Source organism: Salmo salar, chromosome ssa06, assembly GCF_905237065.1.
Source record: "Salmo salar chromosome ssa06, Ssal_v3.1, whole genome shotgun sequence".
Lineage (NCBI taxonomy): Eukaryota > Metazoa > Chordata > Actinopteri > Salmoniformes > Salmonidae > Salmo > Salmo salar.
The window spans coordinates 14,841,127-14,863,823 of record NC_059447.1 but is presented as its reverse complement, the minus strand read 5'-3'; the positions used below and the strand labels follow the sequence as shown (position 1 = coordinate 14,863,823).

The 22,697-nt window shown below is 44.0% G+C and overlaps 1 protein-coding gene across 2 annotated transcripts in view; it reads left to right on the top strand.

Moving 5' to 3' along the window:
- The window catches only part of cyth1a (cytohesin 1a), a 107,552-nt gene that overhangs the window by 11,761 nt on the left and 73,094 nt on the right, over positions 1–22,697 (top strand). Inside the window, exon 1 of one of the 2 annotated variants that reach the window (XM_045719827.1) lies at positions 5,701–6,244. The exons of the other annotated variant lie outside the window; for it this stretch is intronic. Coding sequence (XP_045575783.1) covers positions 6,175–6,244 — 70 coding nt within the window. The 5' untranslated portion in view covers positions 5,701–6,174. Of the gene's footprint in view, positions 1–5,700; positions 6,245–22,697 lie in introns of those variants that run through there. 2 annotated transcript variants of the gene reach the window in all.

Below are 22,697 nucleotides of genomic sequence, written 5' to 3'. Positions count from 1 at the left end.
CCAGTACCCAGTAAATAATCCACCTACACAGACCAGTACCCAGTAAGTACCCAGTAAATAATCCACCTACACAGTATAGTACCCAGTAAATAATCCACCTACACAGAACAGTTCTCAGTAAATAATCCACCTACACAGACCAGTACCCAGTAAATAATCCACCTACACAGAACAGTACTCTGTCAATAATCCACCTACACAGAACAGTACTCTGTCAATAATCCACCTACACAGTACACTACCCAGTAAATACTCAGTAAATAATCAACCTACACAGAACAGTTCTCAGTAAATAATCCACCTACACAGACCAGTACCCAGTAAATACTCCACCTACACAGACCAGTACCCAGTAAGTACCCAGTAAATAATCCACCTACACAGTATAGTACCCAGTAAATAATCCACCTACACAGTATAGTACTCAGTAAATAATCCACCTACACAGTACACTACCCAGTAAGTACACAGTAAATAATCCACCTACACAGTACAGTACCTAGTAAATATGATCACTTTTCATCCAGCGTTTGTGTGTTTTCAGTCTGTTCTGACTGGTCTGACTGGCCAGTTTCCCCTGTACTCCCCTGTACTCTTCCTCTGTATCTCCCTGTGGTCCTGTATGGTTCAGTTGGTACAGCATGGCGCAGGTAACACCAGGATTGTGGGTTCGATTCCTGGAGCCACCCATATGTAAAATGTATGCGCGCATGACTGTACATTTTCATTCTATATCTCTGCATTTGAGATGTTGTTAGATACCGTCACCCTAGCACACTAGCCTTCTTAGGGCACCAGGCTCTCTTATGCACTGCCGCTGCTTGGTTCTGTATGGCTGTTTCTGCATGGCAGTTTTGTAGAATTTTGCTGCGTAACATAAGATGATGTTCTCTTTTGTAGGAGTACCAGCCATGTCTGCCTGAGCAAATGAGGGATGTGAAGGTTGTGATGGATGAGTTTGACCGAAACAAGCATGCACAGGGAGGACCCATGACCTGGGTCATGTTCATTAAGCATGTAACAGAGGAAAACTGCCTGAAAGGGAGTGAAAACACTGTGAAACGTTTTGCTACGGTGTGCGCTAATGAACACGACCCAGGATACTAGTGGATAATGGAGATGCTGCCCTAAAACCAAGATGAACTTCCTATTGCTTGAAATGCCCACTTGGTGGCAGACGTGTACCAGATAGCTCATGAAATTACAGTTCAACACTGATATAAACAGAGAAAATACAATACCAATATTCTAAGGACCGTATTGTAAACACTGTATTGTCTAATACATGTCAGCTAATTAAAAAATATAGGTCTCAATTCTGAATCATGAATTTTAATATGGTATATTTCATGTAGGCATAAATGAGAAGGCTATTAACTTGTTATGAACTATGCCTAGGTTTGATGAACAATCTTCACAATAGGATTCACAGTTTTCATTATACTTTTGGTTTATAGAAGTAGTTGCATCCAGCTTGAGTCAACATTTAGGACACTACCTTATTTGAAACTCCCTGACATGTGCACAAATAATGATTTGGGAGCATCATGTGAGAAAATGCTGTGATGTCTAGCCATTTCCCCTTAGGGGAGAACTCTGCTCCACCTAACCTCGAGTTCAGTGCCTTTCTCAAACTTTGTCATGTTTCTGCGGTGTGTGCGTGCGTGTGTGTGCGTGCGTGTATGCCTGTGTCTGTCGGAGTCTCTGTGTGTGTCTTTGAGTGTGTGTTTGTGCGTTTTTGGTGGTCATGAATGTGTGTGCCTACGTATTTATGTGCATAGCCTGCATAGTCTTGGTGCATAAAGATGTGTGTGGCTAAAGGCAGCTATCAGAACTGTGTGGAGACTGTTTCTTATAGTAATACCAGAGGTGTCATAATTAGAACAATGACGCCAGCTTCCTGTGCTCTGACCCCTCTGTCCATCATTATGACACATGGGGATGAATGGCTTCTGTCTGGACCCACAGGAGCCCAGAGTGTCGGACTGTGAGGGTGTCGGACTGTGAGGGTGTCGGACTGTGAGGGTGTCGGACTGTAAGGGTGTCGGACTGTGAGAGTGTCGGACTGTGAGAGTGTCGGACTGTGAGAGTGTCGGACTGTGAAAGAGTTAAATAATGGGGCTCTGTTTATTACACACATACACACACACACACATTTCTTCCTCCCTGACTACTATACCAGTTCCCACAGTCCCTTGCAGTACAATGGAGATGCATAGCCTACATATTAAAACCAAAAGAAAGCAGAAGCAGGATTTGTGCTGACTTCACAGAGCAGGGTCTTGACCGTCCCTCTCGTGACGGGCCTGTTCCACTGGAACGATGACATGCAGCTGCAGCACTTTGGGTACTTCCTCCTGACTCTGCAGCTTCAGGCTGTGTCCCAAATCGCACCCTATTCTCTATATCCTTAAAACTCAACTCTGGACTGGAAGCCAGTTCCACTGTGTGTTTTTCATTGCTTCCCTTTAATCAGGGACTGATTTTGACCTGGGACACCAGGTGTGTGTATTAATTATCAGGTAGAACAGAAGACCAGCAGGCTCCGGACCTCGTAGGGTAAGAGTTGAATACTGCCCTATATAGTGCACTACTTTTGACCGTGGTCCATTTGGGATGTAGACCCTGATCTGGGGTCAGTGTTGGAGTCTTCCTCCCGTGGTGCAGGGCTCGGGTCATGTCTTCATTACCACCCCACTGTCACAGCATCACCTCCTCCCCCCACCCCATGGCCCTCAGTCATTTTCTCTGCCCTCAGTCAGACTATGTAAGGCTGCTCCCACTGCTCTGCAACACAGCCTGATTGGCAGAGAGGGAGGGATGAGGCACCTGATTGGCAGAGAAGGAGGGACTGAGGCACCTGATTGGCAGAGAGGGAGGGATGAGGCACCTGATTGTCAGAGAGGGAGGGACTGAGGCACCTGATTGGCAGAGAAGGAGGGACTGAGGCACCTGATTGGCAGAGAGGGAGGGATGAGGCACCTGATTGTCAGAGAGGGAGGGATGATGCACCTGATTGGCAGAGAGGGAGGGACTGAGGCACCTGATTGTCAGAGAGGGAGGGACTGAGGCACCTGATTGTCAGAGAGGGAGGGATGAGGCACCTGATTGGCAGAGAGGGAGGGATGAGGCACCTGATTGGCAGAGAGGGAGGGATGAGGCACCTGATTGGCAGAGAGGGAGGGATGAGGCACCTGATTGGCAGAGAGGGAGGGATGAGGCACCTGATTGGCAGAGAAGGAGGGACTGAGGCACCTGATTGTCAGAGAGGGAGGGACTGAGGCACCTGATTGGCAGAGAGGGAGGGATGATGCACCTGATTGGCAGAGAGGGAGGGATGAGGCACCTGATTGGCAGAGAGGGAGGGACTGAGGCACCTGATTGGCAGAGAGGGAGGGATGAGGCACCTGATTGTCAGAGAAGGAGGGGCCGAGGCACCTGATTGTCAGAGAAGGAGGGATGAGGCACCTGATTGGCAGAGAGGGAGGGACTGAGGCACCTGATTGGCAGAGAGGGAGGGATGAGGCACCTGATTGTCAGAGAAGGAGGGGCCGAGGCACCTGATTGTCAGAGAAGGAGGGATGAGGCACCTGATTGGCAGAGAGGGAGGGATGAGGCACCTGATTGTCAGAGAGGGAGGGATGAGGCACCTGATTGTCAGAGAAGGAGGGACTGAGGCAGAGTGATGGACACAGAGTGATGGCTACTAGTGTTTAAGAATTTAAAGAGTGTTTGACACTAGGTGAGTGAATGACAGTTGGTTATTGCTAGCTTGTCTGCCGTGGAAGGTCAACTGGGCTGCACTCCCCAAAGAGAAATAGAAAAATGAAATATGAATGCAGGAACCAAATCTCAATTGAATCAAAGGAGTCAAATCCCGTTAGGACTGTGAATCTGGACGTGTGTGTGTGTGTGTTTGTTTATTACTGTGAAGAAAAGGCCCCTTGTGTATGTCCCAAGTTGATTTTGTTTTTGTGAATAACTGCAATAGAAGAGAAGATGATCATAATCACAACAAATGAATCACAGATTCTTGTCCAGGAACAAATAATTTCTTTTTAACCTGTTGCCAAGCAACAATGAGTTCTGGATTTGTACATAAAGGCTGTGTTCCAATGGGACCCTGTTACCTACATAGTACACTACTTTTGAGTCTGGTCAAAAGTAGTGCACCGTGTAGGGAATAGGGTTCCATTTGGGACGCAACCAAAGGCTTCATAAACCAATCCTGAGAGGAAGGATAAAACCAAAACAGAGGGTGGAGGAATGAATCTGATGCACTGCCTTAGATACAGTAACCACAACATCTGTACATTTAGAAAACACTCTTATCCAGAACGATTTAAGGAGCAATTCGAGCTGAGTGCCTTGCTCAAGGGCACATCGACTGGTTTTTCACCTAGTCGGCTCAGGGATTCGAACCAGCGACCTTTCGATTACTGGACCAACACTCTAAACCTCTAGGCTACCTGCCGCCTGTAGTAGGTTAGCCTGGTCCCAGATCTGTTTGGCCTGTATAGCTAACTGCTATGGTCCAATGTCATGTTTTGTAACGGTTGTCGTCGGGAATAGAGGACCAAAACGCAGCAGGAATGTGGATGCTCATCTTGTTATTTATTTTAAATAAAGAGAATAACAAAACGAACAACAAAACAGTCTTGTCACGCTCACACAGGCGAAACAAGCTCCCACAATACCAAACCAAACAGTTACCCATATATAGGACTCTCAATCAGAGGCAACGAGAAAGCACCTGCCTCCAATTGAGAGTCCAACCCCCCATCAACCTAAACATAGAAATACAACAAACCAGAAAGAACATAGACCAAAACCTGGAAATAATAAATCAAACACCCTACTACATACACCACCACCCCGAAACACATAAACAAAATACCCTCTGCCACGTCCTGACCAAACTACAATAGCAAATAATCCCTAAACTGGTCAGGACGTGACATGTTTTGGAATGACAATGACCATAGGACAGCACGAACAGATCTAGGAACCAGGCTAAGACATCTGTGTGTGTGTATGACGTCTTGCTTTAAATGCCTATACACACAGACAATTGCGAACGTTTTACATTTTTCAGATAGGCATGTTGAAGTATATATCTTGGTCAATGTCGTGCAGCTTTTGACAGGTTATTTCAATATACCACTTTCATATAAGAGTGTGGAATGGTTTAAAGAATCCAAGGTCCAATAAGCCTTTATTTGCTGGACATACGGTACGTCCCAATGATCTCTCCTCCTTCCTGAAGTGTGCCCTCGTTCCCTTCTCTCCACATATATAAAAGCACTGGATTGGTGTAGTTATAGGTTACATGGAGTTCTCATATACCAGTCATTTCAAGGGATGTGAGCATAGAGTGTAGATGGAGTCTATTAAAAAACACCCTGTAGTATTCTGATGGATGACTAAATATTCCTAGAAACATGATCCTTTGAACTGCTTCAGGTCTTGGTGCTGCAGAAAATATTGATGTTAACACCAGTGGTGTTTTTCAATGCATCTGTTTGTGTTGAGAGAGAGAGAATTTGCCCATAAGGTGAGTTAATATGTTCTCCTACACACAGCCTGAGAATGTGTTTGTGTGTGCAATCTGTTTAGTCTAAGAATATCTTGCGGAGTTACTGTGCAAAGTAAGAAGGGAGCGCAAGAGACACACACAGAGAGAAAAGAGGCTCAGAGAGAGGGAGCAGAATAGAGGAAGAGAATAGAGGAAGAGAGAGCACAAAAGGGGAAGAGGGAGAAAGCAGCAAGGAGTTCAGCTGCGGCTACTGAAGAGAAAGGGTAGAAAGACTGAAATCCACAAAGAGAGAGAGAAATATAGGAGGTGAAGGAAAAGTGCTTTGACTACTTGAAGTCCCAGTGACACACACCAGGACCTGAGGAGGAATTTGTTCCATGGACGGCAGCCGTCGGCTGAGGAGGCAGACGAGAAGGAGCGAAGAAGGGGAAGGGGAAGGGGATGAGGAGAGCTCTCTCTTTCTCTCTCTGGAAAGAAGGGAGACTGGCCTTCACAACAACTTATCCTTTCTCCACCTCCGTCTGCTGAACTGAATCACAGGGAACGAAAGAGAGAGCCCCTCAGACACTCACACACCCACACTAGTACACTAAGGATCGTTCCCCCATCCACACACACACAGTTTTGACTGAGCCATCATGGGGACAGTGAGCGAACTTTGCGCGTCCAGTTTACAAGCCTTCCTGCGTCCTGCGGTGACTCCTCCAGGTAAGATGGGCTGCCTTGGGAACCAACGATGTGGATTAGATAGCCTATCGTCAACAGATGATTGTCTTGTTGCCTGCCTCTGTTAATGTATTCATGGTGTCGCCACAGTTAGCGGGAAATGGGGAAATGTCATGTTCCACTGTGGTTGAATTTCATTATCAGGTGCCTTGGGTTTATTTTCATTTTATTCTTGTAGATAATGTACCTATGTAAATGAGAGTTGCTCTCTCTCTCTGAAATACTTGATCGACGTGATCATGTTACTATTTGATCAATGTTTTGTTAATTTGTCTCTTGGAGATGTACAGTATGATACTCTGTTGCTTTCTGTGTTGTTCAGAAGGATATGTTAGTTTGTCTTTCAGTGTTGTTTAGAAGGATATGTTAGTTTGTCTTTCTGTGTTGTTTAGAAGGATATGTTAGTTTGTCTTTCTGTGTTGTTCAGAAGGATATGTTAGTTTGTCTTTCTGTGTTGTTCAGAAGGATATGTTAGTTTGTCTTTCTGTGTTGTTTAGAAGGATATGTTAGTTTGTCTTTCTGTGTTGTTCAGAAGGATATGTTAGTTTGTCTTTCTGTGTTGTTCAGAAGGATATGTTAGTTTGTCTTTCTGTGTTGTTCAGAAGGATATGTTAGTTTGTCTTTCTGTGTTGTTCAGAAGGATATGTTAGTTTGTCTTTCTGTGTTGTTCAGAAGGATATGTTAGTTTGTCTTTCTGTGTTGTTCAGAAGGATATGTTAGTTTGTCTTTCTGTGTTGTTCAGAAGGATATGTTAGTTTGTCTTTCTGTGTTGTTCAGAAGGATATGATAGTTTGTCTTTCTGTGTTGTTCAGAAGGATATGTTAGTTTGTCTTTCTGTGTTGTTCAGAAGGATATGTTAGTTTGTCTTTCAGTGTTGTTCAGAAAGATGTTCGTAAGAGTCTGATAATATCAGATGCCAGATTACATTTCTCATTGGATGAGAGGGCAACAATCAACAATCGTCTTAACAGGTGCAGCCATTGGAATGGGTGTTGGTTCCTTGACAAAATGTGTGTGTGTGTTTGGTGCTCGCGTGCGTGTGTGCCCATGCACCTGTGTGTGACTGTGTGTGTGTGTGAAGCATGAACACGTGGCTTCCCCAGAGGTAATAACAAACCACTGGGACAGAGATATCTGTAGCTTGCTGTAGCTAATGAGCTGGTTTCATTAGGGGTTCAGTTTAAGACCTTTCTCCCTCTAAACAGAGCAGTAGTGGAGTGAGCCCCGCTAATGCCATTAGTGAGAGCACATGTAATCCCTGCAGCACCGACCCACACACTGCCAGAGGAAATAGGCATACCTTCTGACAGTAAACATCTCTCCTCTAACTAGCTCACTAAATCTAGATCTCACACCATCAATACATAAACAAATCCCTGTACAATCACAGATACCTCCCCTGGCTTCCATCCCAGCAGACACAATGACATACAGCTTTAACTCACCTCTGGGTTCTCTTCTTTTACTTGTCTTATATTGAGACAATAATAGGTTACTGTGCCTTTAATTACTTTGGGCTTCAGTCTTTTTGGGGGCGTGGTTTCAAATCCCACCGCTGCCACCAAATGTTTAGAGTGTACAAAACAGGTTCTTGCCCTTATTTCACTGGTAAATTGCTGTGTCCTCATAGACAAAGGGCACCGCGGTAGTGTTAATTTGGGATCATCTCCTAAACCCAGATTACCAGGGTCCATTGCTCCTCTATAATCTATCATCACAAACTAGGAGGTTAAGATAGTAGTTTGTAGCCTGTCAGTGAATCAGTAATGGGTGACTGGGTTTGTTTATGCACGCCATCTGTCTCTCCAAACGTCAGATTTCATTTTCATCCTCTTACTGTAAGTCTCAACAAGACAGATGTATTAGAATGTGATGGTGCCAGAGTGATATTGTGAAAGGATGGTATGGGTGGAGGGGCAAGTCATGTGTTGTTACTCCATCACCTTGAGAGCGAGTGCCTCAGGGGAATGAGTTGTCCTGGGGATAATCATTTGGGACTGTTTGCTAGCTTTTTGACATTTTAGTCATTAACAGACTCTTATCCAGAGAGATTTACAGGTGCAATTAGGGTTAAGAGCCTTGCTCAAGGGCACATCAACAGATTTTTCACCTAGTCGGCTTGGGGATTCAAACCAGCAACCTTTCGGTTACTGGCCTGACACTCTTAACCTCTAGGCTACCTTTCGCTAGCCGTGGCTGTGTGGGAGAGTGTTGTGGTGACATCGCTCAAGGCAAGGGCTTTGTTCTTCAATGTGCTAGCCCCTTAGCAGCTGATAGCGTGCAGCAGACCAGGGTGGTTACAGTGGGGAAGTGATGCTGATTGTGATGTTGAAATACCTGAGTCAGCGCTGGTGGCTGTGTGTGCAGAGAGAGAAGAGACTCTTTAGGACAGGGGAAAGTGGGGACGTCTGAACTAGAATTTCATGGAATTAAGACAGCTGTGACGATGGTAACAATCATAGTTGTCATGACAACATGCGCAGCGGGCAAAAATTGTTGAAATGATGTCACATTGACGTCCTAATAACATCATAATAAGGTAATTTCAACCAGTTTAACTGTGATGATGTTATTTCAACCAGTTTTGCCCAGGTGGCCTGAGGACCTGGTTGTACCATGGGGCAGAATGGGGAATGTTAGGATATTAGGTCTGTTGTTAGGTTTCAGTCGGTTACATTATGGCAGCAAGCTGATGTCTTATCCCACTATTCTTCAAACTGGGATGAATCATCATTGCTCATTGGGTTGGACTTTGGCTCCGCACAGGTCATCACCAGCCTGATTCAGCTTATCAACCAGCTAGGGTTGGAGAAAAAACCTACAGGAGGGTATCTCTCCAGGAACAGGGTTGGAGTTAAAACCTACAGGAGGGTATCTCTCCAGGAACAGGGTTGGAGTTAAAACCTACAGGAGGGTATCTCTCCAGGAACAGGGTTGGAGTTAAACCCTACAGGACGGGTATCTCTCCAGGAACAGGGTTGGAGTTAAAACCTACAGGAGGGTATCTCTCCAGGAACAGGGTTGGAGTTAAAACCTACAGGAGGGTATCTCTCCAGGAACAGGGTTGGAGAAAAAACCTACAGGAGGGTATCTCTCCAGGAACAGGGTTGGAGAGCCCTGATTTCACCCATGGGATGACTCATAGTTACAACCATTTCCATGTTAGTGCACCACTATAGTACGTACATTTCACCGTTCATTTGTCAGACAGTGCATGGTTCAGGTCTCTAATGTTTTTCCATTGTAATTCAGACAGTGAATTTGAAAGGCATGTATGATATCATATGACTCATCCTTAATTAGAGGAAGGATCATCAGGACGATGAAAGACTGATCCTTAATTAGTGGAAGGATCATCAGGACGATGAAAGACTGGTCCTTAATTAGAGGAAGGATCATCAGGACGATGAAAGACTGGTCCTTAATTAGAGGAAGGATCATCAGGACGATGAAAGACTGATCCTTAATTAGTGGAAGGATCATCGGGACGATGAAAGACTGATTCTTAATTAGAGGAAGGATCATCAGGACGATGAAAGACTGATTCTTAATTAGTGGAAGGATCATCAGGACGATGAAAGACTGATCCTTAATTAGAGGAAGGATCATCAGGACGATGAAAGACTGATCCTTAATTAGTGGAAGGATCATCAGGACGATGAAAGACTGATCCTTAATTAGAGGAAGGATCATCAGGACGATGAAAGACTGATTCTTAATTAGTGGAAGGATCATCAGGACGATGAAAGACTGATTCTTAATTAGTGGAAGGATCATCAGGACGATGAAAGACTGATTCTTAATTAGAGGAAGGATCATCAGGACGATGAAAGACTGATCCTTAATTAGAGGAAGGATCATCAGGACGATGAAAGACTGATCCTTAATTAGAGGAAGGATCATCAGGACGATGAAAGACTGATTCTTAATTAGTGGAAGGATCATCAGGACGATGAAAGACTGATCCTTAATTAGTGGAAGGATCATCAGGACGATGAAAGACTGATCCTTAATTAGAGGAAGGATCATCAGGACGATGAAAGACTGATCCTTAATTAGTGGAAGGATCATCAGGACGATGAAAGACTGATCCTTAATTAGTGGAAGGATCATCGGGACGATGAAAGACTGATCCTTAATTAGTGGAAGGATCATCGGGACGATGAAAGACTGATTCTTAATTAGTGGAAGGATCATCGGGACGACGAGGGACTGATCCTGGAAGCGTGGGGGGCTTGGAGATAATTAGGAGATTCATATCGGGGCAATTAAAAGCCTCTGTCTACATTCCAAATGCACCCTATTCTCTATATAGTGCAATACCCATAGCACACTGGTCAAAAGTAGTGCACTATGTAGGGAATAGGGTGCCATTTGGGCCTCTGTGGCTGTCTTGTCTGAGGCTCAGAGGCAGGTGTTTGACACTAACAGCTCCTCTGCCGCTAGACGTTTGACATGGAAGCTGGTCCTCTGGGATCAAAGCCAAGCCGGGGGCAGCTGTGGAGAAGGAGATGTGGGTGCTGGCTTCTGCTCTGGGTACACAGAAACTTGTATGTCAGCAGTATGCATTGTGTTAGACTGGGACTAGACTAGGAAATGTGCTTTAATCAGCCACCAACGGCCTTCCTTACATTTGGTGGCAGCGGTGGGATCCAGACAGTGGGCAGCAATCCACAGGGCAGCAACATCTCCAGCAGAAAGGCCCAGTATAAAGGATGTTAGCAGCTGGCTACTATATGAAACTTTATGATAGTATTATAGGTATATGATGATTAGAATCATGTATTTGATTCCTCCATGAAGGCCCTATGATGATTACAATCATGTATTTGATTCCTCCATGAAGGCCCTGTGATGATTAGAATCATGTATTTGATTCCTCCATGAAGGCCCTGTGATGATTAGAATCATGTATTTGATTCCTCCATGAAGGCCCTGTGATGATTAGAATCATGTATTTGATTCCTCCATGAAGGCCCTGTGATGATTAGAATCATGTATTTGATTCCTCCATGAAGGCCCTGTGATGATTAGAATCATGTATTTGATTCCTCCATGAAGGGCCTATGATGATTAGCATCCTAACTACTGTCTGTCTTGTATACAGTTGATATGCCATGTTGCCTTGATTGTATTGCCATAGGTTGGTTTTGGACTGCCTCCAAGTATATGTTGGTTCTGCAATTCATCAATGGTTCATCAATGTACACAGTGCAAGACCAGGCCCTGTGCAGTGCAGTGACAGCAAGACCAGGTCTACTGAAATAAACACCATTTGGATGTATTTTAGTGACATTTTCCACCTCAGCTTCTGTAGTTGGTAAAAGTAAGTTAATGTAGAGAAGTGAATGTATCTAATGCCGAGCCAGACAGAGACACCAGACTGTCTGTCAGCCACTTCAAAGAGACTTGAATGTGGGAATCCAAACAGAAGCTCATAGAATGCACAACGCTCTCTGGGTGGAATGAAAGGAGATGAGCACACACAGGCTTCTGGGTGGAAATACCTCCTTCCTAACATAGGTAAAGAGAAGGAAATTGGCCCAGCATTTGAACATATGAGTCCTCTTTAGCCTGATACATTGCTTTCATGTCTACTACTCAGACTGGTAACGTTACTCATAGAGCAGTCATGTCTATCACTCAGACTGGTAACGTTACTCATAGAGCAGTCATGTCTATCACTCAGACTGGTAACGTTACTCATAGAGCAGTCATGTCTATCACTCAGACTGGTAACGTTACCCATAGAGCAGTCATGTCTACCACTCAGACTGGTAACGTTACCCATAGAGCAGTCATGTCTATCACTCAGACTGGTAATGTTACCCATAGAGCAGTCATGTCTATCACTCAGACTGGTAACGTTACCCATAGAGCAGTCATGTCTACCACTCAGACTGGTAACGTTACTCATAGAGCAGTCATGTCTATCACTCAGACTGGTAACGTTACTCATAGAGCAGTCATGTCTATCACTCAGACTGGTAATGTTACCCATAGAGCAGTCATGTCTATCACTCAGACTGGTAACGTTACCCATAGAGCAGTCATGTCTACCACTCAGACTGGTAACGTTACTCATAGAGCAGTCATGTCTATCACTCAGACTGGTAACGTTACTCATAGAGCAGTCATGTCTACCACTCAGACTGGTGACGTTACTCATAGAGCAGTCATGTCTATCACTCAGACTGGTAATGTTACCCATAGAGCAGTCATGTCTATCACTCAGACTGGTAACGTTACTCATAGAGCAGTCATGTCTACTACTCAGACTGGTAACGTTACTCATAGAGCAGTCATGTTTATTACTCAGACTGGTAACGTTACTCATAGAGCAGTCATGTCTACCACTCAGACTGGTGACGTTACTCATAGAGCAGTCATGTCTATCACTCAGACTGGTAGCCATGGAGCAGTCAGGCCTTTAATGTATTTGATGTAAGAGATGGGAGAGACAGCTCGATGGATCTAACTATGGGTCGAGACAGACAGGTGACCATTATGTGATGTCTTCTGTGAGGCAACATGACTGATACAGTGCATTCAGAAAGTATTCACACCCCTTGACGTTTTCCACATTTTGTTATGTTACAGCCTTATTCTAAAATGGATTACACATTTTCTTCCCCCCTCATCAATCTACAAACATCGGGGGAGAAGGGCCTCGGTCAGGGAGGTGACCAAGAACCCAATGGTCACTATGACAGAGCTCCAGAGTTCCTCTGTGGAGATGGGAAAACCTTCCAGAAGGACAACCATCTCTGCAGCACTCCACCAATGAGGCCTTTATGGTAAAGTAGCCAGACGGAAGCCACTCCTCAGTAAAAGGCACATGACAGCCCGCTTGGAGTTTGCCAAAAGGCACCTAAAGGACTCCCAGATCATGAGAAACCAGATTCTTTGGTCTGATGAATCCAAGATTGAACTCTTTGGCCTCAATGCCAAGCGTCACGTCTGGAGGAAACCTGGCACCATCCCTACAGTGAAGCATGGTGGTGGCAGCATCATGCTGCAGGGATTTTTTTTCAGCGGCAGGGACTGGGAGACTAGTCAGGATCGAGGGAAAGATGAACGGAGCAAAGTAGAGAGATATCCTTGATGGAAACCTGCTCCAGAGCACTCAGGACCTCAGACTGGGGTGAAGGTTCACCTTCCAACAGGACGATGACCCTAAGCACACAGCCAAGACAACGCAGCAGTGGCTTCAGGACAAGTCTCTGAATGTCCTTGAGTGGCCCAGCCAGAGCCTGGACTTGAACCTGATCGAACATCCCTGGAGAGACCTGAAAATAGCTCTGCAGCAATGCTCCCCATCTAACCTGACAGAGCTTGAGAGGATCTGCAGAAAAGAATGGGAGAAACTCCTCAAATACAGGTGTGCCAAGCTTGTAGCATCATACCCAAGATGACTCGAGGCTGTAATCGCTGCCAAAGATGCTTCAACGAAGTACTGAGTAAAGGGTTTGAATACTTACGTAAATGTGATATTTAAGTTTAGTATTTTATATGCATTTGCACAAATAAAAAAAACCTGTGTTTGCTTTGTCATTATGGGGTATTGTTTGTAGGTTGATTAGGGGGGGGAAATTATCAGTTTTAGAATAAACAAAATGTGGAAAGAGTCGAGGGATCTGAATACCTCCTGAATGGACTGTATATAAGTGATTCTATTGTCTTGGTCCATGTTAGATTACTGTATATCCCTGTGGCCTACAGCAGGGGAATGTAGAATGACTGTCTTGTCCCATGACTGTCTTGTCCCAGGCTGGGCTCCAACAGCACCCGTCTAGTCAGGAGGCCTGTATTTCACGCACCCTTCTGCGTCCCAAATGGCACTCTATATTCCCTATTTAGTGAACTACTTATGACCCATAGAGCTCTGGTCAAAAGTAGTGCACTATATAGGGCCTATGTAGGGAATAGGGTGCCATTTGGAAATCAGCCCAAGGCTGTCATCAGTCAGACTCTGGAGCCCTTGACAGCCCTGATGGACCCTTCAGGACACATTCTAATGTGTGTGTGTGTGTTAACATTTCTGTATGTGTGTTTATGAGTGGGCAGCAGTACAGTGTTTTGACATCTACCATAGACCACACTGCTCAAGGCTCCTAATAAGAACAGCACAGGACTCATTATCTTGCAGTAATACTCTCTAAATAATACTCTCAAAAAATAATACCACACCCTCTATTCCTCACCATGAACCATAGCCATCAATGGATAATCCTAGCATCTGGCTGAAATGGCATCACTTCAACAGTGGGACTGGGGGAATAGTGGTGCAGCTCAATGGTTCTTTAGTTACTTGATAAGCATTCTAAGCTTTCTACTGTATGTATAGTATAGGATATGTGCTTGTGATGCTTAAAGTAGAGTTTGTCACAACACACATGTGCGCGCACACACACACACACACACACACACACACACACACACACACACACACACACACACACACACACACACAATTCAGTCCCATTCAAAATCCAATATCCAACTTCTGGTCCCCACAAGTATAGTTAAACACGTCCACACGCACACACACTCAGGCCTGCCTCTGCCTGGGGATTCATTCCAGGTTAATATCTCTGTCTATGTTGCATTCAGCTGATACACCCCAGACTCATCTCTCTATGACATCACCAGCACCCAACAAAGGATAGTGCAGTGCCTGGTGGGAAAATAAATAAATGTTTACGAAGTAAAACAATATGAGGCAATTAGGTAAACGACTGCATATTCTCCCTGGGGACGGTCTCAATAGTTTTATTAATGTGCTATCTTTCATCATAAATTGTGCTACTCTTGCATGAGGTAATATCTTTATTTTCCCATTATGTTGGCCTGGGAAACTGTAATACATACAAATGTCCTGAAGAGGCCAGTCTTACCATTTGGGATTTTTGGGCAAAGTTAAAAGTGTTTTTAGTGGGTTTAATGTTGATGTCATGTATACTCCCTCTCCAGCCTCTAGATCATCAGGCTGCTGATTATCCCGCACACCTGTCATCATCGTCACGCGCACCAGCGCCTCATGACACTCACCTGGACTCCATCACCTCCTTGATTACCTTCACTATATGTGTCACTCCCCTTGGTTCTTTCCTCAGGTGTTAGTGACTCTGTTTTCATGTCGGTGTGTTGTTTGTGTTTTTTGTTTTGTTTATTTATTAAAACACTCACTCCCTGAACGTGCTTCCCGACTCTCAGCTCACTCGTAACAGTTAACCCATTTTAGTGTGTCGGTATGCTTTATAAGCCTCGTTCAGATTGGTCCAGTGGTACTGCCAACTCCTTGGAACCTTGGGCTTGTGTCAAACTCAATCACAATGTCCCAAGCCATTATACAATGTGTCCTTGTGAACCACACTGTACTCTGCACACTAACCCTTGTGATTTCAGAGGAATTGCAACAGAGAGTATATACATTTATCACCATGGATACTTGACTTCCACACCACCTCAGCTGCATGAGAAAATACTATGTCTACGTCCCAAAAATGGCTCCCTATTCCCTATATAGTGCACTACTTTAGACCAGAGCACTATTCCCTCTGTAGTGCACTACTTTAGACCAGAACCCTATTCCCTATATATTGCACTACTTTAGACCAGAGCCCTATTCCCTATATATTGCACTACTTTAGACCAGAGCCCTATTCCCTATATATTGCACTACTTTAGACCAGAGCCCTATTCCCTATATAGTGCACTACTTTAGACCAGAGCCCTATTCCCTATATATTGCACTACTTTAGACCAGAGCCCTATTCCCTATATAGTGCACTACTTTAGACCAGAGCCCTATGGGTCCTATGCTGGACATATTGTAAACGTTGAAGCCAGGGTGTTGAGTCCTGAGGCCTGTCTCACTATGGGCATGACACCTCCAGTACAATCACACCTGAATCAAGTCATACAGGGCATAATGATTTTTTAATTAGTTAAATATAGGTCTGCTTGTTCTGACCAGATAAAGGGCTGATGATGTTTTTACCAGTTGAATCAGGTGTGCTTGTACAGTGGGACTAGCTGAGGACAATGGGGGTACTCAAGGAGAGGTTTGGGTTCATTCCCTTTCTTCCTCGAGCATCCATACACGTACGATGTGATGTGGGTTTTCTCATGATGCTCAGTTAGTCAGTGAGCACTGTATGTCCACACAGACGGAGATCGCTCAGACAGGGCAGGCTTATGAGGCCTGTAATATTAGGAGTTAAGACAGACCTGCACGGTGCCTCTCTCTAGTCTAACATGAGAATAATGGCCTGCGCGGTGCCTCTCTCTAGTCTAACATGAGAATAATGGCCTGCGCGGTGCCTCTCTCTTGTCTAACATGAGAATAATGGCCTGCGCGGTGCCTCTCTCTTGTCTAACATGAGAATAATGGCCTGCGCGGTGCCTCTCTCTAGTCTAACATGAGAATAATGGCCTGCGCGGTGCCTCTCTCTAGTCTAACATGAGAATAATGGCCTGCGCGGTGCCTCTCTCTAGTCTAACATGAGAATAATGGCCTGCGCGGTGCCTCTCTCTTGTCTAACATGAGAATAATGGCCTGTGCGGTGCCTCTCTCTTGTCTAACATGAGAATAATGGCCTGCACGGTGGCTCTCTCTAGTCTAACATGAGAATAATGGCCTGCGCGGTGCCTCTCTCTAGTCTAACATGAGAATAATGGCCTGCGCGGTGCCTCTCTCTAGTCTAACATGAGAATAATGGCCTGCGCGGTGCCTCTCTCTAGTCTAACATGAGAATAATGGCCTGCGCGGTGCCTCTCTCTTGTCTAACATGAGAATAATGGCCTGCGCGGTGCCTCTCTCTAGTCTAACATGAGAATAATGGCCTGTGCGGTGCCTCTCTCTATGGCCTGCACGGTGCCTCTCTCTAGTCTAACATGAGAACAATGGCCTGCACGGTGCCTCTCTCTAGTCTAACATGAGAACAATGGCCTGCACGGTGCCTCTCTCTAGTCTAACATGAGAATAATGGCCTGCGCGGTGCCTCTCTCTAGTCTAACATGAGAATAATGGCCTGCATGTTGGCTCAGCCCCCTTAGTTACACTAAGCCCTGTAATCCACTGGCCTGATACACATTTCATCCTCAAATGCGTTTTCACAATGTGATATTGTGAATGTGTGTTACACTGTCTGTATTGATGAGGCTAATGTGATATTGTGAGTGTGTGTAACACTGTCTGTATTGATGAGGCTAATGTGATATTGTGAATGTGTGTTACACTGTCTGTATTGTTGAGACTAATGTGATATTTTGAGTGTGTGTAACACTGTTTGTATTGATGAGGCTAATGTGATATTGTGAATGTGTGTAACACTGTCTGTATTGATGAGGCTAATGTGATATTGTGAATGTGTGTAACACTGTCTGTATTGATGAGGCTAATGTGCAGTAGTAGCCTATGTCCAAGTGAATGTGTATCTCTGGGAGTTGTCCACTGTTGTTGTGTATAGGGCTGTGTTTAAATGTTTTACCCTGTCTTTTCTGTGTTTTTAAATCCAGCTGTTTAGCTACAGAACACTATACATTATGTCTAGAACTTTAGTAGATATGAGCCTTCAGAAATTCTTCCCAAATATTTAATAACTTTACTGGCCAACATCTACTGTCACATTCCAAGAATACCAGGATGCAACACACACACACACACACACACACACACACACACACACACACAACAGCATACCAGCAGACAAGGCCTTGATGTTGGAACAATACAAGGAAAAATAACATTCAACAAATAGCCGTGCTTCCATCTGTCCAGTTGTGAAAACAAACTAGAGTGAAACAGTGTGAAAGTTGAATGTGTTTGAAGTTTTCCTTTGTTCAGTGTAACAGTGTTAGTCTTTATAGTGTTTGTGAAGTTTTCCTTTGCTCAGTGTAACAGTGTTAGTCTTTATAGTGTTTGTGAATGTCACATCCTGACCTTAGAAAGCTGTTATTTTCTATGGTAGAGTAGGTCAGGGCGTGACAGGGGGGTTTCCTAGTTTAATTATTTATATGTTGGGTTGCTCAAGTTTTTGTATTTCTATGTTGGGCTTTGTTTGAGATGATCTCCAATTAGAGGCAGCTGGTCATCGTTGTCTCTAATTGGAGGTCATATTTAAGTTGGTGTTTGTCCCACCTGGGTTTGTGGGAGATTGTTTTGAGTACGTGTTTGTTAACGCTGCGTCACGGTTTGTTAGTCAGTTTATTTATATGTATTGCATAGTTCCACAGTATAAATAAAATGTGGAACGACACACACGCTGCACTTTGGTCTACTCCTTCCTACGACAGCCGTGACAGTGGAGTTTTCCTTTGTTCAGTGTAACAGTGTTAGTCTTTATAGAGTGAACTTGAACACACTGACTGCCATAATCAACTAATGATCTGGCACGTCTTTAATGAAGATAATGTTAGCTCATCAGTCATGACTTGGTCAGTGGTTTCTGATTAGATCTATGTGACAGTAGGCCTATGTGACATACAGTTGAAGTCGGAAGTTTACATACACCTTAGCCAAATACATTTAAACTCAGCTTTTCACAATTCCTGATATTTAATCCCAGTAACAATTCCCTGTCTTAGGTCAGTTAGGTTCACCACTTTATTTTAAGAATGTGAAATGTCAGAATAATAGTAGAGTGATTTATTTCAGCTTTTATTTCTTTCATCACATTCCCAGTGGGTCATAAGTTTACATACACTCAATTAGTATTTTGTATCATTGCCTTTAAATTGTTTAACTTGGGTCAAACGTTTTGGGTAGCCTTCCACAAGCTCCCCACAATAAGTTGGGTGAATTTTGGCCCATTCCTCCTGACAGACCTGGTGTAACTGAGTCAGGTGTGTAGGCCTCCTTGCTCGCACACGCTTTTTCAGTTCTGCCCACAAATTTTCTATGGGATTGAGGTCAGGGCTTTTTGATGGCTACTCCAATACCTTGACTTTGTTGACCTTAAGCCATTTTGCTACAACTTTGGAAGTATGCTTGGGGTCATTGTCCATTTGGAAGACCCATTTGCGACCAAGCTTTAATTAACTTCCTGACGGATGTCTTGAGATGTTGCTTCAATATATCCACATCATTTTCCTCCCCATGATGCCATCTATTTTGTGAAGTGCACCAGTCCCTCCTGCAGCAAAGCACCCCCACAGCATGATGTTGCCACCCCCGTGCTTCCCGGTTGGAATGGTGTTCTTTGGCTTGCAAGCCTCCCCCTTTTTCCTCCAAACATAACTATGGTCATTATGGCCAAACGGTACTATTTCTGTTTCATCAGACCAGAGGACATTTCTCCAAAAAGTACAATCTTTGTCCCCATGTACAGTTGCAAACCGTAGTCTGGCTTTTTTATGGCGGTTTTGGAGCAGTGGCTTCTTCCTTGCTGAGCGGCCTTTCAGGTTATGTCGATATAGGACTCGTTTTACTGTGGATATAGATATTTTTGTACCTGTTTTCTCCAGCATCTTCACAAGGTCCTTTGCTGTTGTTCTGGGATTGGTTTGCACTTTTCGCACCAAAGTACATTCATCTCTAGGAGACAGAACGCGTCTCCTTCCTGAGCGGTATGACGGCTGCGTGGTCCCATGGTGTTTATACTTGCATACTATTGTTTGTACAGATGAACGTGGTACCTTCAGGCATTTGGAAATTGCTCCCAAGGATGAACCAGGCTCGTGGAGGCCTACAAATGTTTTTCTGAGGTCTTGGCTGACTTCTTTTGATTTTCCCATGATGTCAAGCAAAGAGGCACTGAGTCTGAAGGTAGGCCTTGAAATACATCCACAGGTACACCCCCAATTGACTCAAATGATGTCAATTAGCCCATCAGAAGCTTCTAAAGCCATGACATCATTTTCTGGAATTTTCCAAGCTGTTTAAAGGCACAGTCAACTTAGTGTATGTAAACTTCTGACCCACTGGAATTGTGACACAGTGAATTTTAAGTGAAATAATCTGTAAACAATTGTTGGAAAAATTACTTGTGTCATGCACAAAGTAGATGTCCTAACCGACCAAAACTATAGTTTGTTAATAAGACATTTGTGGAGTGGTTGAAAAACGAGTTTTAATGACTCCAACCTGTATGTGAACATCCGACTTCAACTGTACATACATTTGAGATGGACCCTGTATTGAGAAATCCCTGGCTTTCAGATGCACATAACACCATGTTCAGGTTGTAGTCTACAGTACACTGGTTTTATAACACCATGGTCAGGTTGTAGTCTACAGTACACTGGTTTTATAACACCATGTTCAGGTTGTAGTCTACAGTACACTGGTTTTATAACACCGTGGTCAGGTTGTAGTCTACAGTACACTGGTTTTATAACACCGTGGTCAGGTTGTAGTCTACAGTACACTGGTTTTATAACACCATGGTCAGGTTGTACATTTTACATTTACATTTTAGTCATTTAGCAGATGCTCTTATCCAGGGCGACTTACAGTAGTGAATGCATACATTTCATACCATTTCATGCATATTTTTTTTTTTGTACTGGCCCCCCGTGGGAATCAAACCCACAACCCTGGCGTTGCACACACCATGCTCTACCAACTGAGCCACAGGGAAGCTTGTAGTCTACAGTAAACTGGTTTTATAACACCATGGTCAGGTTGTAGTATAGAGTACACTGGTTTTATAACACTATGGTCAGGTTGTCGTCTACAGTACACTGGTTTTATAATACCATGGTCAGGTTGTAGTCTACAGTACACTGGTTTTATAACACCGTGGCCAGGTTGTAGTCTACAGTACACTGGTTTTATAACACTATGGTCAGGTTGTCGTCTACAGTACACTGGTTTTATAACACCATGGTCAGGTTGTAGTCTACAGTACACTGGTTTTATAACACCGTGGTCAGCTTGTAGTCTACAGTACACTGGTTTTATAACACCATGGTCAGGTTGTCGTCTACAGTACACTGGTTTTATAACACCGTGGTCAGGTTGTAGTCTACAGTACACTGGTTTTATAACACCGTGGTCAGGTTGTAGTCTACAGTACCCTGATTTTATAAGGAAGCTTTATTCATGACTTTTTACCCTTTTTTTCCAGAAAAATGTATATTTCTTTGGATGTAATCTGACCAGGTAACAACCAAAATGACGTATGTCCCATGACGTGTTTATCTTCCCATGATAAATATGTTGTTACTAGTTGGTTGTAATTTGGTTATATGATGTCTTCTCAACTAGTTTTCAACCAGAAAACGTCATTAAGATACTTTTGAAAATGTTGGTAGACAAAGATGCTTTACAGTTGTACATCATTGAGAGAACAGAATTGAATTTGCCCTTTTCAGTAATGGAATTATTTCCTGCTAATTTAGACCAGTAAGCAGCCGCATGATTTAATGTCCTAAAACAAAGACCTTTCTTTACACTCTATCAGCAACTGTGACATTTACATAATATTTACATAAACATCCAGTTTACATCAGATTTACTGAAGCATCCTCTTTGCATCTGTTAATGTGGATCAAGGAGAGGATGAGTATGAGTGCAACATATTTGCAGTTTTGCCTACGGTTAAGAATGTCAGAATCCTAGTGCATTTTGGTATGAATAAGGTAAGGGCTCTTTTCCTATCACTTGTCTTTGGGTTTATGCAGAGCTTGAGGGTGAACTGCTTACAGTGAATTGGACCATTGTTGGAACCGGTCAACAACCACACACAGAGTAGTACATTGTCATCATGTCTATCTCAAGTTGGCATTTAGGAGCACAACAGGGGCGTTCAGTGAATATCCCCCAAAGGAGGATTCTCATACTGTGGCTTAGTGGTGACCAACATGGGACAAAGGTGGTATTTGGACTTTAAATGAACAACAACTTCAAAATGCTTTATAGCATTGCTAAATGCTTCACAAGTCATTTACAAGTAAAGTCATACTAGAAAATTATGTTTTGTTTTAGGTGGAAGTCAATATCTGTTTAATTCTAGAGTGTGGCACATGAGTGGTCCCTCTCTCATGTAGACTTATTCTCAAACGGAGATGCTGAAGAGAAAATGGCCTAGCCCCGGGCCTAGGGCCCATAGACACGTCTGTAGATGTGAAAGGATCAGACCAATACACGCCGTGTGGTAGTAGCTCTGCCTAGTCCTCTCATAGACTTGGTGGTACATTTACTGTATGGCTTGTAGGCCTGCTCTGAGTCATGTAGTAGAACTAGACCTTGTAGGCCTGCTCTGAGTCATGTAGTAGAACTAGACCTTGTAGGCCTGCTCTGAGTCATGTAGTAGAACTAGACCTTGTAGGCCTGCTCTGAGTCATGTAGTAGAACTAGACCTTGTGGGCCTGCTCTGAGTCATGTAGTAGAACTAGACCTTGTGGGCCTGCTCTGAGTCATGTAGTAGAACTAGACCTTGTGGGCCTGCTCTGAGTCATGTAGTAGAACTAGACCTTGTAGGCCTGC